The sequence below is a fragment of the Puma concolor genome, chromosome D3 (genome assembly GCF_028749965.1).
Source record: "Puma concolor isolate L17-30 chromosome D3, mPumCon1.1.hap2, whole genome shotgun sequence".
NCBI classification, from domain to species: domain Eukaryota; kingdom Metazoa; phylum Chordata; class Mammalia; order Carnivora; family Felidae; genus Puma; species Puma concolor.
The window spans coordinates 78,564,444-78,582,475 of record NC_141678.1 but is presented as its reverse complement, the minus strand read 5'-3'; the positions used below and the strand labels follow the sequence as shown (position 1 = coordinate 78,582,475).

The following is an 18,032-nucleotide window of genomic DNA, read 5'->3' as shown; positions in this document are numbered from 1 at the left end:
AATATCAAAGGGCTATTTGCACATTCCATTCCCAGCCCAAATCCAAGCCCAGGCTCCATGCACTGTGAGACTTTCTTTCTTTCTTTCTTTCTTTCTTTCTTTCTTTCTTTCTTTCTTTCTTCCTTCCTTCCTTCCTTCCTTCCTTCCTTCCTTCCTTCCTTCTTTTCTTTCTTTCTTTCTTTCTTTCTTTCTTTCTTTCCTTCTTTCTTTCTTTCTTTCTTTCTTTCTTTCTTTCTTTCTTTCCTTCTTTCTTTAAAAAACTTTTTTTCCCCACTGTGCAGTCTCTAATCACACCTGGGAGCAGTCTGGGGACCCAGCCTTCCAAAGTAAGGGGATCCTAAGTCCCCACCTATAACTCCTCAATTCTCCCCCTTTTCTGGTGTTTTTTTCAATCAACTGATTTGGAAGAAGACTGTCGGTAGGTCTGAATTTGTGAAACTGATTTCTGAAAGTCCTTAACAGAGAGAGGGCCTGGATTGTACTGACACAGGTTTTGTTCTTGAACCATGACCTATGACGTGAGATACAGGGTAGGGTGTGTCCTGTCAGGTGACCCCTTCTATTTTCAGCTGCATATAAGAAGCAGCCCAGACTCAGTGACACCACCCCCCAGGGAAGCCAGAACACATGGGGAATTTTCATATCCAAGAAAATACCTCTGAGTCCAAGATGTTTCTGCCCAACCTCCTCCAGGACTTCAATCGATGTGGAGGAGAACTTGGAAAAGAGATCTTCGGAGGGGACTTTGTACACCCACTCTCCTACTTCTTTTTGCAAACACTTCAGTTCACCGTGTGCTGTGAGTGAGGTCAGGAGCGGGTCTGCTAGGACCAGGCGTGTGGCAGATGTCTCCAGACCCCTTTGCCGTCCCAGTTTCTGTCTCAAACCACAAGTGACCTGAGAGGTGATTCAGGGGAATCACTCTGGCTCAGACAGGCTGCCTGGCTCAGGGTCTCGAAGCTCACTGATGGCTTTGCCCTCCAAGTCGGGCGTCAGGATTCCACTCTGCAGGGCTTGTCACCCTTGGTGGTGACTTTTTTCAAGGTGCCAGTTATCTTCCTGCTGGGTCATTCCCTCTGACAAAGGTTTGAGGAGTTTGGCAAGATTTTTCACAATTTATGCTGTTCCAGCCCAAAGGTGTGTGTGTGTGTGTGTGTGTGTGCTGGGGCAGGGGCAGAGTTATTGCAAGGGATTAAACAGCCCAAATCACAGCACACAGAGTCTTTAGACTGAAGAAAACAACTTATCTCATTCATAGATACATTGATAGATAGATGATAAAGAGAGAGGTGATAGATGACAGACGACCTTTGTTTCCCCCCACCCCGCCCCCACCCGCATGTGTTATCAGTCCTCACGCAATTGCCATAGGAAGTATTATTCCCATATTTCACCTGCGAGAGCACAGGCTAGGAGAAGCTAATGAATTGCCAAGTTCTCAGGGCTGAAAAGTGACAAAGCCATGATTTGAGTGTTTGTTTCCTCTTCTTCATTGTTTCTTTAGAACTGTTTCTCATCCCCTCGATTTACACAAAAAATGACAGTATTCGGGGGGGGGGGGGGGGGCCCTGGCTGGCTCGGTTGGTAGGACATGTGCCTCTTCATCTCAGGGTCATGAGTTCAAGCCCCATGTTTGGCACAGAGCTTACTTAAAAAAATAAAATAAAATATTACAGTATTCATTAATGAGTGCCATGAGCACATATGGAATCAGTTGTACACACGAGATACTGGAATAAGTATAGACTCAACATGGTAAAAATTTGAAAATTTCTTTTTAAAGGTTTTGACGGGAATTCTGTATCCTTTAGTTAGTAATTGCAAATTACAGCACAAAGAGATTTCTATCCCTCTTCTTTCCTCCCCGTTTCCTACCTGCATCCCTGCCCAGCCCCCACAGGCCCTGAAATGATGGGTTATTTGGGCAGTATTTAATATTTGTAGAGAGACAATACAGGCATTTCGCCCAAGCACAGGAGAGACACATACACAGAGATAAATAAATTCACCAAAAAAAGGAAAACTTGCTTTGGGAGAGACTATGATAAAGCTCTATAGCTGTAGTGTGTTGACGATGCAAAATCTTTGAATTACTGAGATGTTTTTGCTGGTTTTCTCTTAAATTGTTTGTGTAAATGTAAATGACACAATTAGATACCTGTTTTCTCGATTAGTGATGGTAGGAGAGCTGATAAAAACATCTCAAATAAAACTATCAGCATAGGAGGGGGTCCCTAGCGGGCTCAGTCCGGGGACCGTGCAACTCTTGATCCTGGGGCCGTGCATTTGAGACCTACGCGGAGTGTACAGATTACTTAAATACGTAAATAAATTTTAAAAAAACCTATCAACATAAGAAAGTTTACCAAAGCATGTCATGTTATCCCTCGAAGCGTAGCCCATTTTAACCTGATGACCCATTCAAATGATACAAGGACATAACTTCAGAAGAAATTCCGTCCCTATAGGTGCTAGCTTTCTTGACATTTGAAGCACACTTTTTATTTTTTAAGGGTTTTTTGCTTTTTGGCTTGGTTTTGGTTTTTGGTGTTTGTGGTTTTGTTTTTGTTGTGTTTGGGGTTTTTTGTTTGTTTTATTTTTGTTTTGAGCGAGAGAGAAAGCATGCGGGCAGGGGAGGGACAGAGAGTGCGTGAGAGAGAATCCCAAGCAGTCTCTGCAGTGGCATCACAGAGCACAATGTGGGGCTCGAACTCCCCAGCTGTGAGATCATGTCCTGAGCGGGAATCAATAGTCAGATGCTTACCTGGCTGAGCCACCCAGGTGTCCCAGAGGCACTAATTTTTCAGCGGTTTAGTATATTTAGGATTCAGAATGAAGTTTCTGTGGGATTCGGTCTTCTTCAGCTCCCTCAGTGATGGTCACAGCTTCTTAATTCTGGTATTATTGCATTTCTGATTTTTTTTTTCCCCGCAAAGGTCCATCAGTTTTTGCCACAGTCTAAAGGGTGAGGGGCTGCGCTCTGCTAATGTGATTCACTATTGCTTTAATCCAAGACGCAAAGCCTGGGAAGGCTTCACTTATACTTGCTGTGGAGGGAATGACAGTAACTTTGTTAACGTGAAGGATTTCGAACATGTTTGTGCAAAAGGCAGTGAATTTTTTCTTGCTCAATTTTATTTTATTTTTTTTTAACGTTTATTTATTGAGACAGAGCATGAATGGGGGAGGGTCAGAGAGAGAGGGAGACACAGAATCTGAAACAGGCTCCAGGCTCTGAGCTGTCAGCACAGAGCCCGACGCGGGGCTCGAACTCACGGACCGTGAGATCATGACCTGAGCCGAAGTCAGACGCTTAACCGACTAAGCCACTCAGGTGCCCCTTCTTGCTCAATTTTAAACTAACTAGAAGCAATTCAGAAGCAAAATTATACTTTTATGTAACCATTTTGCGAATAGCACTTTGCCATTTCTAGGTGACTTTTCAAATATACGAGTTATGGTTTTCTCTTAGATATAAATGCAAGTCAGGGGCACCTGGGTGGCTCAGTCGGTTAGGCGTCTGTCTCTTGGTTTCTGCTCAGGTCATGATCTCATGGTTCATGAGTTTGAGCCCCGCATCAGGCTCTGCACTGACAGCATGGAGCCTGGTTGGCATTCTCTCTCTCTCTCTCTCTGCCCCTCCTCTGCTCTGTCTCTCAAAATATATAAACTTAAAAAAATTAAAAAATAATAAATATATAAATGCAAGTCAAACTGTTTTTTTAATTCCTGGTAGCTTTTTGTTAGTCAGCATTTACAATTACAATGATGTGGGCATCGTGGGAATTTTTTTACATTCAGAGTCCTGAGGGGGGGAGGGGGGCTTCTGGGTGGCTCAAGTCAGTTAAGCGACTGACTTCTGTTCAGGTCATGATCTCCCCATTCAGGGGTTCAAGCCCCATAGAAACCATAAGCTCAGTTGAAAAGGAATCCAGACTAGGCTAGGTATGAAACAGCATTCTCCGGGCCTCTGCTCAAACTCAGGCTTCTTTTTCTTTAACCATTAAAAAAAAGTAAAGATTGATACCTTTCAGGGCACCTGGATGGCTCAGTTAGTTAAGTATCCAACTTCAGCTCAGGTCACGATTTCATGGTTTGTTGAGTTTGCGCCCCGCGTCCCAGCTCAGGGCCTGGAACCTGCTTCAGATTCTGTATCTCCCTCTCTCTGCCCCTCCCCCGCTCATGCTGTCGCTCTCAGAAAATGAATATAACATTTTAAAAATTAAAAAAAAAAAAGAGTTCTCAGAACATACGTAGTTCTCAAACCTGAAGACTGTGAACTGTTCAAGGCTTTCCTGCTACTCCCTGTATAAAAGAGCGGCAAGGCAGCTCGTAGCAAACCTAATTAACACCAAGGGTTCGAATCCGGCTCTCCAAAGAGGCAAAGGGACAGGAGTCACTCTTCCAGAGAGGCTCAAACCAAATCCTGCAGATCCCCCACCCTTTACAGAGCCAATCGCCCCCCTGCCCCCAAGCCCTCCTCCTGAGATGCCCCGGGGCAGCCCTTCATCCCCCCCTCCCAGGTCCCCGGCTGGCTGTCACCCTCTCCCTCTCCCATGGTCACCCTCCTCCTGAAGCCCCTCCTCTCTCCCTCCCCAGCTCAGGGAGGCCATACACATTCCACACTTTCAGCAGGAAGACGCCATCCAGTTCCAAGCTACAAATTAGGAGGATCTTTGGAGTTCTCACTCACACTGGAAGGGCACTCGAGTGACACCTACTTCTGCACACGACTGGCTTCGGATGAAGCAATACTTGCTGCTCGGGGTGGGGGCGGAGGAGGGGTGAAGCGTGAGGCCATCTAAAAGGAAACTGCCAAGGCAGAGGCCCCAGGGCGGCCAAGGAGGGCTCCCCGGGTCTCTAATGAGGTCCCACATCTCTGAAGGCTCCTTTAAATAAATCACTCTCCAGGCAGTACTGCGAGGGCACTCGAGACCCACGCCTGGCACGAATATCTTCTTTTTCCGCTATCTCCTCTGCCAGTTAAACCGTAAGTCCCTTGACAGCAGAAGTCATGCTAAACGTCCCCGTGTTTTCCACTCCTGCCCCAGAGCTGGAACCCAGGAGGCGGTGATCAGCCATGTGCCTGCAGACGGAAATCGGTGAAACGATTTTGGTTTCGTAAGGAACATTCGGCAGCTTACGTGACCGAAGTAAACACGCAGCCAAGACTGGTGATAATCTTTAATAGTTTACAGCTACAGTATAAAGTTTTACCTGTATAAATACACTTACAGACCATAAATATCCATAGGGCAAAAGATCTGCCTCCAGACAGATCAAAAAACATCGTTGCCACGAAATAAACTAACAGCCTTAAGTAACACTGCAGAAAAACAGATACTGAGGTAATTTTTCATCTAAAGTGACTACAGCCTATCAGGAAAACATTCTTACTGTTCAAGTACTTATGAAAGCCTGGTCTCATAATCTAAAAATGTAACTTTAACGAATACGCTTTGAAACTGAACAACATATTTTAATTATAAATAGGTAAAATAAATAAGATCATTCTTGCTGAAATTCAATCATGACATTATTATTTCTTTTTTATGTATTTGGGGGCTTTGTCGGTAGTCTGGCCTTCTAACAATAAAAGGGGGGAATTCATGATACCTTTCACAGAACCTACATATTATTATAATGCAAATTACACATATAGATGAGATTTCCATTCTGGATGAGCAATCCATTCTTTTTTTAAAAAAGTATATCCTATGTAAAACATGCTTAATTTCTTTTAAAGGACCACTTCTTGCAAGAGGTACACTGACTAGTATGAGAAAAGGCAACTTACAGATTTTCAAAACTTCTTTAGAAATACATTCATTTTCCTATCAAGTTACTTGAGAATTTTTGTTTCACTAAGTTTTAATTACAGCAGTAGAAAGCCTAAATCGTTTTTTTCCCCCATTATTTCTCAGTATGCAAATTCCCACATTCGTTCTGTATGTTGTAACATTCTAACCGGTAAGAATCTTACTGGCACCATATAACATCTCTATCACATTTCTTCCCAAGTACAGACTTTCCAGCGAAGATTCAGAGGAACATAATTCAATGAAGGGTCATCCGAACAGAAGCAATACATTTTGAGTCAAAAGGAAAAAGGTTTCAAATTACCCTATATTTTGTAGTGACCTACGGGATCAACATTCACCATGACATTGTGTTTCCAGAATGAAATCTTTACTTTTAACAAGGTAATATATAAACCGAAGACTATACAGCACTTTTCTGTCTTCCAAAAGTGAAAACCAACACTGAACATTCACTCTTTCTTGCCCCTGCCCACCGTTATCCGTTTGCCAGCACCCCTGGGCAGCAACCTTCAGCACACATACCAGAATAATTTTCGAAGTAAAAACTCAAGGTATAAGTAATTCATTCCTTATGTTGCACAGTTCCTCCATTCTTGCTTTACAAATGAACAAAGTGGTCTTATAACGTTCTCCCGAGCCCCAGAAAAATGACTTCTGGGAAATCCCCGACAGAAATCCTCTTGGATGTATCCCATCCTGGTTTCCAAGGGCATCCAAAGCAAGTGAGATCTCCCTCACAACCTCCATTACAAGGCAGTCTCTTCTAACTGATGAAATTTGCATCCACTGGGGAACCTTCCGTCTCAAAGCCATCTCCTCATTCGAAAGCTCCCAAAGCAGTCAGGTTCCCGAGCGGAAGAGTTTGGATATCAGATTCATAAGCTTCTGTCGGAAATTCAGTTTGTCTCCAAATCTCCGGAGCTGCATGGCACATTCCACTTCGGGCTCTGAAAAGGAAAGCAAACCATCAAAATCATGCTGACATGACGAACTGTAACCGGCAAGAGCCCCATCCGAGGGGCAAGCTGAGTGTGCATCCAGTGAAGCGTTTATGTCAACTTTAGCTCTAAGCACACCCATTTTCTGAACGTGAGAAAGGTTACTTAGAACACACACGACATATGTTAACACGGTGTGACTCATAAACAAAAAAACAACAGTTACAGTAAGAATGAAGACTTTTACTTTGAAGTCTTTTTTTTTTTTAACGCATACCGGATGAGGTAAATGTCATCTTTCTTTCAATAGGGACATTTATGTCACACACCGCAGTTTAGTGAGTCTTTGCCAGCCTCAGATGATGTCATCCTTTTCTCTCTCATTTAAGGCTGGTTGGGGGAACAGAAGTCGGAATTCTAAACTTTTTTATGTTGTTTTCAAGTAGGATTTATTTTATAAATGGCAGTAATTCACAGCTCATATTATGCCTTCATTAATAGGCAAATCCAAATGTGTTCTTATCCCCATTTAAAAAAAAACTCTTTGAAATCTAGTAAGTCTCATAAAATCTTGTATCCAAATTAAGCCCACATTCTCTAAAATAACTTAGAAATTTATATTCTACTGTAAATCAAATTCTTCCTACAAACCAATTTTTTTTCATACAATCTTCCTATACTTTTTTTTTCTTTGGGGGCCAATAATCTTTTATTTTTTTTTAATATAATTTATCGTCAAATTGGCTAACATACAATAACACCAATACATAAATTGGTGTAAAGTGTGCTTTTGACAAACCAAATTTGTACCAATCTGTTGCCTTTATGAGTGAAGCAGAAAATACAACGTTTAACTCACATGTGTACTACGTTTGAAACGTGAGATATTATAATTAAACAAATATTAATTGAAGAAAAAGGATTACTAGGAGAGTTTAAAAAAAATGATCCCTTTCACCAAAAAAGGGGGCAGAAAATAGCTGCTAGGTGTTTCCTAAATCTTTATTAATTACACTTCTTCAAATGTAGTAACAAAAAAAACTGTAACTAGGTGGAGTGGCGATCTTCACTAAACCTATTATGGGAATCATTTCACAATGTATACATATGTCAAATCATCATTTGATATATGCATATACCACATCAAAGCTAATACAATGTCACAGGTCACTTATATCTCAATTAAACAATGTATTACTATCTAATTAAGTTTAAGAGGGCCCTTATTACTGGGAACGAAGTTAAATGGCAGGCAGATTATTCTCAGGTTAGGCCTTCCCAAAACAGAATTCTTGGACTTCCCAAAGGGTAGGCCAAGCTTTCTCCCTCCCAAACAAGACCCGGGAGACAGCAACAAGGTACCGAGTTAGCCTTGGCCGTATCGTCAATCACCACTTCCTTTGCACGCCTCAGGGGCTCTATAAAGCGAAACCAACTTTAAAAGGGGGCCATTATCGTCTGATGCAATAGCAGTAGGACGGATTTCGAGCCCAGAGCCTTTCTGCCTTCTTCGCTACAGCCCCTTGGCAGATGACTGCCTTGTTTGGTAAGATTTAGACGGGGAGGGGGGAGGGGGTTCCGAAAAGTTATTTGATGGGGCTATATGTGGGGAGGAGGGGAAAGTGGATGGATTAAAAACCACTGCAGACCAACTCCTGTTCTTCTCCTATCCCATCCCCGCAATAATAACGATTGTTAACATGTTGCACTTTTAACAAAGCAGCAAAACTTTCTAGGCTCCTGGCCGCAGTGGTCCTCGCAGGGCCTCTGTAGCGCTCCATCAGTCCTTTGTGGGAAGCGTGAAGGTACCAAGCCAAGTACTGCTTTTTTGCGTTGGGGGGCCCGAGAGTGGCCACACTCAGAGTGGGGACCTCCATGGTCCTCGCCTCAGGAGGAAGAGGGCTAGTCTCAGGAAGCGCTGGAGGCTCCCCGAGCCTCTCTCCCGCCCCCACCTGCCGTGACAATGACTTTCTCCTCGTGATGGTCGCCCGCACTTGCACGTTTCCTCCCCGCGGCCCCAGGGCTGAGCAACTGGGGATGCAAAGCAAGCGAAGCAAGCGAAGCAAGCGAAGAAGAGGCTTTCTTCCTCCGCCCAAACCGCCATCTGCATCCCGAATCGGGTTTCCTCCCGCGCCGTCTCCACGGTCCCGGGGGAAACCCCGCAGGGCTTCCTGGAGGCGCCCCCAAAGCACATGCAGGGGCGCAGACCTGCCCGACCCGGAGGCCGCGTGCCGACGGACTGAGCCCGCCGCGACCGAGACCCCGGCCCCGGCCCCGGCCCCCGCCCCGGCCCCGGCCCCGGCCGGGTTCTCAGCGGGACCCAGCTGCTCCCTACCTGCCGGGGCCCGCGCGGGGCTCGGCTGCGCGCTCTTACGCGTCCTCTTCCCAGGCATCTCCGCCAGCGGCCGCCGGCCACCGTGCCGCAGGAGCCCGGGGTTCTCGGTCCCCTACCCCGAACACCTCGGGGCGGCGGCACGCGAGCTGCACGCGCGGGGGGGACGGGCCGGACCGGGGCGGCGGGACCCAACTCTACCAGCGACGACAGGCGCGCGCGCGCACCTCTCAGGTCTGAGCGCCGGCCGGCTCCCGCGCTCTCCTCTTATGGGGACTTCCCGGGGACGGTGACGTAGCGAAACTTGACTCTGCGCCCGCCCCTGTCCCCGCCCCCCCACCCCCCCCCGAGGGCAGCCGCGTGGGGAGGACCTGCCCGGACTCGCTCGCGGTCCGCGGCGGCGCCGGTCCGCGGCGGGGGGCTCAGCGCTCCCGGCGCGGAGACCCTGCCCCGCCCCCGGATCGCTCCGGTCGCGGACGGGGGCCGGGGGCCGGGGGGGTCGGGGCCGAGAGGCTGCGCCCGCCCGAGGTCGCGGTCGTGGCGGGAGTCCGGGAGTCGCGAGAGGGGAAAGTTCTCGTGGCGGGAAGGCTGGGGGTGGGGAGGCCGGGCGCTCGGCGCTTCCCGTAAACCCGCAGTTAGAGACTCCGGGCCAACCCTGGAAGGAGTGCGGGGGGTTGGGGGCGGGGGAGGAAAGCTGGAACTGGGGGGGGGGTTAGTTGCGGGGCAGGGGAAGGGAGACGACTTTCATAGCAGGGGAGAGGATGCCAGAGGCGTGCGAGAAAGTACCAGCTTGAAACCCCGGAGCCAGCAAGCCAACGCTGTTTTGGTTTGAGTGGGGGTGCTGGTGTGTGTGGATGCGATGTAGGGCGACAAAGGGACGAGCTCTCGGCCCGGATCAGGTCTGTGTGGAGCACATTGCCCCCGGATAGGTCCATGTTTCTCCCATCTGGATGCTGCGTAGAAACACAAGGAGAGTAGACCGTCAAGTGCCCTTGTGGACGGGGGAACGAGGTATCTGGGGAATAGGAAGTTATTTGCACGATGCTTGCCCGGGCCAGGAGTAACTCCATTCTTATCAAGAGAAGTGGTAATTTGGGGTGGAGAGAGGGTACTGGGGGCCAATTCACGATAAGGGCTTCGGTAGACCATTTCTCATTCTGTCCCCGGAACAACCCTACGAAACTGTCATTCTTAACCATAAAAGCCGCTTTACAGGTGTGAGAACATTGGCCGAGAGTCGTGCCAGGATCTGAACCTGGGCCGGGCCCTACGGAGCAGGAGTTCGTACCCACAGTGGCCTTCCCAGAACGGGAGGGGGGTTTTGGGTGGTTTGTGGTTGTTGTTGTTGTTGTTTGGGTTGTTGTTGTTGTTGTTGTTGTTATTGTTTTGAAAGTGAATGGTCTTAATTATCTGCACTGTTCAGTGGCGAGGTTACAAATTGGCCACTTAGGGCTGTCTGGCTCCCAGGAGTGTTTGCTTTTGGTTCAGGGTATTGACTTGCAAAATGTCTTCTGAAGATTTGAAGTGGTTACCAAAATTTAAAAATTGAGAGATTACATTAAAATCCCCGATCTCCGGCGTCCTTTGTAAAAGGCGAAGCTCTGACAACCCGGGCTCCCTTTCCGAGCAGAGCAGAGCTGGCTGGAAGTGTGGGAGCCTCTCCGCTTGGACCGGGGGCGGGAGCTCCCATCCGCCACACACCCGCCTGTTGCGTTTGCCATTTACATTATGTGGCCCCAGTAGGCGTTTGAGCTTGTTTATTTACCTGAGATCACCCGATCAACGCAAAGCTGCAAGTATTTAGTTATTCATGGCTTGGTCCTACAGAAGTATAGACAAGGCTATCATCGTGGAACCAGACTCCTCCTGAGTTTAAACAACGTAGTTTTGAGTGTGGTAAACACTCAGAGGGTTAAGAGGGGGCCGCACTGAGGAGTTATCCCCCGACCTGGGAAGCGCCGCAGAGATGCGGCCTCCAAATCTTTTGTCACAGCCCAAAGCCACGGGGACTCTTGCAGGGCTCATTTTGACTGTCTGAATACTTAAGGAACACCATTAACTTTCTGACTGGATGAATTAGGAAACTTCTGGCCACATCGTGCACCCTGAAATGCAGGGAATACATTCAACGAAAGAAAAGCCAGTCCTACGGTTGTTTACCTACAGAGAGGGTGCCAATCTCATCCTGGAACATTATCATTACAAAAGGTTGTTGGCCACGTGACCCCTACTAGGTACAAACCTTAGGCAAGTGGTGCCTTTTAGCGAATTGCAAATTCAGCTTGCTGGGAGGGGAAGGGAGGAGAGAAGCTAAGAGGAGATAGGCTTCAGAGGTGGGTCAAGTCAGCAATTTATGGAGGATTTTCAAGATTCTGGATTTGAGGGCGCGTGTGTGGATCAGTTGGTCAAGCGTCTGACTTTGGCTCAGATCATGATCTCAGGGTTAGTGGGTTCAAGTCCCTCATCTGGCTCTCTGCTGTCAACATAGAGCCCACTTCAGATCCTCTGTCTACCTCTGTCTCTGCCCCTTCCCTGCTCGCTCGCGCTCTCTCTCTCTCTCTCTCTCTCAAAAATAAATAATCATTAAAAAAAGATTTCTAAATTTGAGATGGTTCATAAACTGTCAGATTTAACATTCTATTAAGGGAATTAGAAGCTGAGTGTGGAAAGGCTCTCTTACCTGTATACTTCTCTGGAAAAGTGACGTATCATTTACTGAGAGCTTGTGAGAAATAGAAACATATCAGCGTATTTTGACCCCCGGGACTGACATCACAAAGACTTATCAGGAAGCATTAGAATACCCAGTTATCTGTTGAATGGGAGAAAAGGCGGAGAGGGGAGGGGCTGGGGTAGGGAGGGGAGAGGGAGGAAGAAAAAAGAACGGTGAGGACCATTTTTAAAGCTATTACCAGGTATCAGTTTTCATGGACCAAGTTCAAAAATAACAGTGTAGGGGTGCCTGGGTGGCGCAGTCGGTTGAGCGTCCGACTTCAGCCAGGTCACGATCTCGCGGTCCGTGAGTTCGAGCCCTGCGTCAGGCTCTGGGCTGATGGCTCGGAGCCTAGAGCCTGTTTCCGATTCTGTGTCTCCCTCTCTCTCTGCCCCTCCCCCGTTCATGCTCTGTCTCTCTCTGTCCCAAAAATAAATAAACGTTGAAAAAAAAATTAAAAAAAAAAAATAACAGTGTAAACCTGGCTATGCCTGTGTTGTCATGAGAGCGTTTTTTTTAATTACTAAAAAAAAAGAAAAAAAGAAAAAACACAAAACAGAACAGAAAACATGATTAGTAATAGAACAGTCATTCGCGTGTTTCGTGCAGAAAATAGGATTTGACAGGAAAACAAAGAATATGACAGATGTAAGGGGGAATTTCAAGAGAGCTGTGACAAATACAGACAGGCTAAGGACCTGAGTCTCTGTATTCCGATAAAAGGAGACTTGCTTTTTTCTAGTTTGGTCATTGTTTTCTTCCTGCGAGGCACGCTTGTTAACAGGAAATGGGCCCGATGCATTCATCAGTTACATCTCTCTTTAAACAGCCACTGTGCTGGGCTCTGGGAGACAGTGCTCCCTACCCCCGTGGAGGTTATGCTGAAGAGACCAACACCTCACAAAGCCAATGTGCATGAGAACCACCCAAGTCTCTGGTGAAAATGCACATCTGATGGTGAAAATCTACCTGAGCTCCACAAACTCTGGTGATGCCCTAGTGCCTGTCCCCGGGACCTCGCTTTGAGTAGCAAAGGCTAGAGGGTGATACAGGTAAGAACACAGGCGGGTACAACGAGATGTGCGTCAAGGCTGTCCCACGGAAATTATGGGGGACTATGGGACGGCCCCGGAGGGCCATGGGGCAGGAAAGGACATCTGCGTAGAAAGGGACTGAGGCATAAATGGGATCGGCTAAGCAATGAGGCCAAAGAAAAGAAGTATGTTCTGGGCAAAGACTGCAGGGCAGTGTGAGGAGGAAGGGGTGAGAGGCGAGTGGAGACGGAAGCCACCTCAGGAGTCTGTGTATTATTTGGGGGGGGGGGCACGGGGGAACCACTGAAGGTTTTAGGCATGTGGGTGATAGGATCAGACTCTAGACAGTTCACTCTGGCTGCACTATTACTAGATGAGCTGAGCTAAGAGGGGTGACGCTGTGACTCATGAAGATATGTGCTGTGGTCATCCTCCTCCAAGATGGTAGTGTCCACAAGGACAGTCACAGTATTAACCCCTGTCTCATCAAAATCCCCACATTTCCATGGGGCGCCCGGGTGGCTCAGTCCGTTGAGTGTCTGACTCTTGATTTCGGCCCAGACCGTGATCCCAGCGTCGTGGGATCGAGCCCCATGCTGGGCTCTGTGCTGAGCGTGGAGCCGGCTTAGGATTCTCTCCCTCCCTCTGCCCTTCTCCACCCGCCAACCTCCCGCCAATAAAAAAAATACAAAAATAAAATTCCCACATTTCCTGATTAGGATAGGACCACATTCTATTGGAGCAAGACTTGATATTTTTCAGCACGATTATAATTTTCTCCTATATTAGGGTCCTAAGGCTGCCACGACAAAGTACCACAAACAGGGGTTTAAACCAATGGGAGCGTGGGCACCCGGAGGGCTCTGTCAGTGGAGCGGGCAGCTCTTGATCTCACAGTCGCGAGTCCAAGCACCACCTTGGGAACAGAGCGTAGAGATTACTTTAAACAAATAAAATAAAATCTGAAAACAATAGTTCATCCCCACACAATTCTGGAGGCTGACATCAAGGTTTGGTATGGGCAGGGCTGTGCTCTCTCTGGGGTCTCAATGGGAGGAAATCTCCCTTGTCTTTTCAGCTTCCCGTGGTCGCCTGCAGTAATGACCTTCCTTTACTTGTAGATACATCGCTCCAATCTCCGCCTCAGTCTTCACATGGCCTTCTTTCCAAATTTCTTCCGAAGACATCAGTCATTGTTTGAGGGTCCTCCCTGCTCCAATAGGATCTCATTTTAAATTTTTTTTTTTTTTTCAATGTTTATTTTATTTTTTTTGGGACAGAGAGAGACAGAGCATGAACGGGGGAGGGGCAGAGAGAGAGGGAGACACAGAGTCGGAAACAGGCTCCAGGCTCTGAGCCATCAGCCCAGAGCCTGACGCGGGGCTCGAACTCACGGACCGCGAGATCGTGACCTGGCTGAAGTCGGACGCTTAACCGACTGCGCCACCCAGGCGCCCCTAGGATCTCATTTTAATGAGACTCCATCGGCAAAGACCGTGTTTTCCAATAAGTTTACGTTCATAGATGGAGGTAGGGGATGATGAGATGGGGGGGCCGTATACTTCAGCATATCTTTTTGAGGGACGCAGCTCAAGCCATCACATCTCCCTTATCAAGGGCCTTTTATTTATTTATTTTTTCAACGTTTTATTTATTTTTTGGGACAGAGAGAGACAGAGCATGAACGGGCGAGGGGCAGAGAGAGAGGGAGACACAGAATCGGAAACAGGCTCCAGGCTCTGAGCCATCAGCCCAGAGCCCGACGCGGGGCTCGAACTCACGGACCGCGAGATCGTGACCTGGCTGAAGTCGGACGCTTAACCGACTGTGCCACCCAGGCGCCCCTCAAGGGCCTTTTAAAAATTTCTGTATATACATTTTCTTTCATCCTATTTGCAATTTGCACAATTTGTAAACCAAAAGGCCCTTAGTAAACTTGACAGTGGGTTCAAGCGGCCAGAAATAAAGCTCCAGAGTAGTGTGGTTAAGATAAGAAATGAGATGGCTTCTAAGGGAACAGGTTTAGGACACCTGTCAGCCACAGAAGGCATGCACATCTTAGTTGGAGACTGTGGTATGATGCCTTCCCTTCGTCCCACCCCCAGGCTTCTCACTCACAAGGCCAAATGAGTTTTTGATAAATTCTTGGGTGGAGCTTGAAAGCAAATTTAATTTTCGTTAGTGCAACGTATAAGCACATTGTAAAATTTGGACCGCATTTTAAATTTGTTTAATCCCCCAAAGTTTCTATGCTTCATTTTCTTCTCTCTGGTTTACAAATGTTATGTTTGGGGGACCGGGGTGGCGCAGTCCATTGAGCGTCTGACTCTTGATTTCAGCTCAGGTCATGACCCCACGGTCGTGGGATCGAGCCCTCTTTCCCCGTGCTGAGCGTGGAGCCTGCTTGGGATTCTCTCTCCCTCTGCTGCTCCCCCGTTTGCGGACATGGTGATGCGTGCTCTCCCCCCCCCAATTAATATATTTTTTTCTGTTTTCTTGCTGGATAATCACAAATAACGATCATCAAGCATGTTTGTGCTTTATTCATCTGTGAAGATTCCAGAAGAGAAAGAGGCAGTGTTATGGCTCAACAAGTATCAATTGAACAGTGGAAATCAGTTGGTATCGCGGAGCATTTTAGCTGAGCTGTTGATTTTCAACAACTGGTAAGTTCAACTGACTTAGAGGATTTAATCAAGACACGATTAGGAAATGCTGTGTTTATTAGAATCCAGAGCGTCTGATGATAAAATGATTTTTAGGTGGTTATTGAATAACTGCTAGCAAGGCGATTCAGTCTTGTGTGAGTAGAAAACAATGATTGTTTAAGTGTAATCTGTGTAACTACAACCTCAGGATCAATTTAAAATGCAGACCTGATCTCACATTATTAGCGTGCTTCACAATCCATGGGGCCCTGGCCTGAAAATCCTCATTTTCACAAGCTTCTACACTAATGGAGAGGATGAAAAACCACTTAGGAAATGATACCCAGGGCGCCTGGGTGGCTCAGTCAGTTAAGCTTCTGACTCATGGTCTCTCGGTTCGTGAGTTCAAGCCCCACACCAGGTTCCACATTGGCAGTCAGTACAGAGCCTGCTTGGGATTCTCTCTTTCTCCTCTCTCTCTCTCTGCCCCTCCCCTGCTCATGTGCTCTGCCTCTCTCTCTCTCTCTCTCAAAAATAAGTTAATTAATTTAAAAAGATGATACCTGACCTCAAATAGTGTAGAGTCTAGTTAAAGAAATAAAATATATATGAATTAGCAAAGAATTAAAAATGGAATCTCATTTGTTATGAAATTGTGACACATGGAAATATTTTTACAAGATAGTTAAGTGAAAATAATTTGTACATTGCTTTTATTGGATAAGCGTTATATTTCACAATTAAAAAAAATTATGTAGGGGGGCGCCTGGGTGGTGCAGTCGGTTAAGCGTCCGACTTCAGCCAGGTCACGATCTCACGGTCCGTGAGTTCGAGCCCCGCGTCAGGCTCTGGGCTGATGGCTCGGAGCCTGGAGCCTGTTTCCGATTCTGTGTCTCCCTCTTTCTCTGCCCCTCCCCCGTTCATGCTCTGTCTCTCTCTGTCCCAAAAATAAATAAAAAAACGTTGAAAAAAAAAATTAAAAAAAAAAAATTATGTAGGGGGGCGCCTGGTTGTCTCAGTTAGTTAAACGGCCGACTCTTGGTTTTGGCTCCGATCATGATCTCACAGGTGGTGGGTTCGAGCCCCGAGCTGGACTCTGTGCTGACCTGCAGAGTCTGCTTAGAATTCTCTCCTTCTTTCTCTGCCCCTCCCTGCTCTTTCTCTCTCTTTCTGTCTCTCTCTCTCTCTCTCTCTCTCTCGATAAATAAACTTTATAAACAAAAAAAACAAGTAGGGAAAGGGGCAAAAAAAAAAAAAAAAAAAGACTTGTTAATTACCCTCAGGAGACAAAAGAAGCCTGGACCTCCAGGATAAACAGTCTTAGGAAAAAAGGATAAAAACAGTGATAACACATTCACAATCCGACCCATAGCATTTGCCCAGTGGAATGGGAAGAGGCAGGGCTGAAATTCTTGGTACTCATGATCGACAAGAGGCAGAAGGAGCAAAACATGACACGATTGATAAACGAGAGGGGAACTAGAAATTAGAAGATGTTCGGAGTGTCCAGAAGCTTTGAGTGTTACACCTTTGAGCAGAATTCTTAGCCGGCTGTAGGGATAGTTGCTGCCTTTAGCAGAAGGTACAACGTCAACTCTGGCACACTGACGTGGAAATGGAGGCGGAATTCTTGCTTACCCTCAGCCATGCCTAATTCCATCTGCCGACAGCACCCCAGGGGGGACTCTGTGTCACTGACCTAGTGGACTTGTGAGCCTTGGGAATAACATGTAGGGGGCCGCCAATGCATCTCACTGATACCCACCTCGATGAGCCTTCTTCTAACTCACCGAATCCCTTCCTGCTTCTGAGCCTTTACCCTTGCCCTGGACTCTGCCTAGAATGCTTTCTCCTGATTTTTCCATAACTAGATAGATAATTCCGGCCATTCAGGTCTCAGAACAAATGCTACTCTCTTGGCAAGCCCCCCCCGCCGTGGACAATCCTGTCTAAAATTGCCCACCCCTACCCCCTCCATATGACTCTCTACCGTGAGATCTATTTTCTTTAGTTGTCCGACTTGTTTATTGTCTGGTTCCCCTTCTGAACTCAAACTTGACATGAGCTCACACCTTATATGGCGTGTTCTCTCCTGATCCCAGCACCTAGACCTATGGTACCAGGCACATGAGCAGACCTCAGCAAATATTTGTTGAGTAAAATCCCTGGCCATTAATGGGATGTTGGGAAGGACCTTCCACTCTAAAACAATTTTGTGGACTATGTTTTCACTTTTCCACACACAGAGAAGAAAACCAAAACTGAAGATTACTATCATTTGCCTGAATTTGCAGTGCTAAGAAGTAAGCCAGTGGCCATGATAACCCAAAACTTCTTACTCTACGCTTAGTTCATTACACCTAGTTATTGGTTGATAAGAAAGGGGCATCTGGGTGGCTCAGTCGGTTGGGCGGCCGACTTCGGCTCAGGTCATGATCTCGCGGTCCGTGAGTTCGAGCCCCGTGAAGGGCTCCGTGCCGACAGCTCAGAGCCTGGAGCCTGTTTCAGATTCTGTGTCTCCCTCTCTCTGATCCGCCCCTGTTCA

At 47.0% G+C, this 18,032-nt stretch overlaps 1 protein-coding gene and 1 long non-coding RNA gene across 2 annotated transcripts; one reads left to right on the top strand and one right to left on the bottom strand.

The window, feature by feature from the left end:
- Window positions 1-5,169: 5,169 nt before the first annotated feature.
- Window positions 5,170-9,358, bottom strand: PMAIP1 (phorbol-12-myristate-13-acetate-induced protein 1). Its single transcript, XM_086683132.1, has 2 exons — window positions 9,096-9,358; window positions 5,170-6,769 (listed from the first exon to the last, which is right to left on the bottom strand). Exons 1-2 carry the CDS (start codon window positions 9,151-9,153, stop codon window positions 6,663-6,665), a joined length of 165 nt encoding a protein of 54 aa, XP_086539258.1. The 5' UTR covers window positions 9,154-9,358; the 3' UTR covers window positions 5,170-6,662.
- LOC147575656 (uncharacterized) lies at window positions 8,193-14,068 on the top strand. Its single transcript, XR_015242604.1, has 3 exons — window positions 8,193-8,306; window positions 12,635-12,857; window positions 13,918-14,068. It is a non-coding gene; the product is annotated as an uncharacterized LOC147575656 (long non-coding RNA).
- Window positions 14,069-18,032: the final 3,964 nt, after the last annotated feature.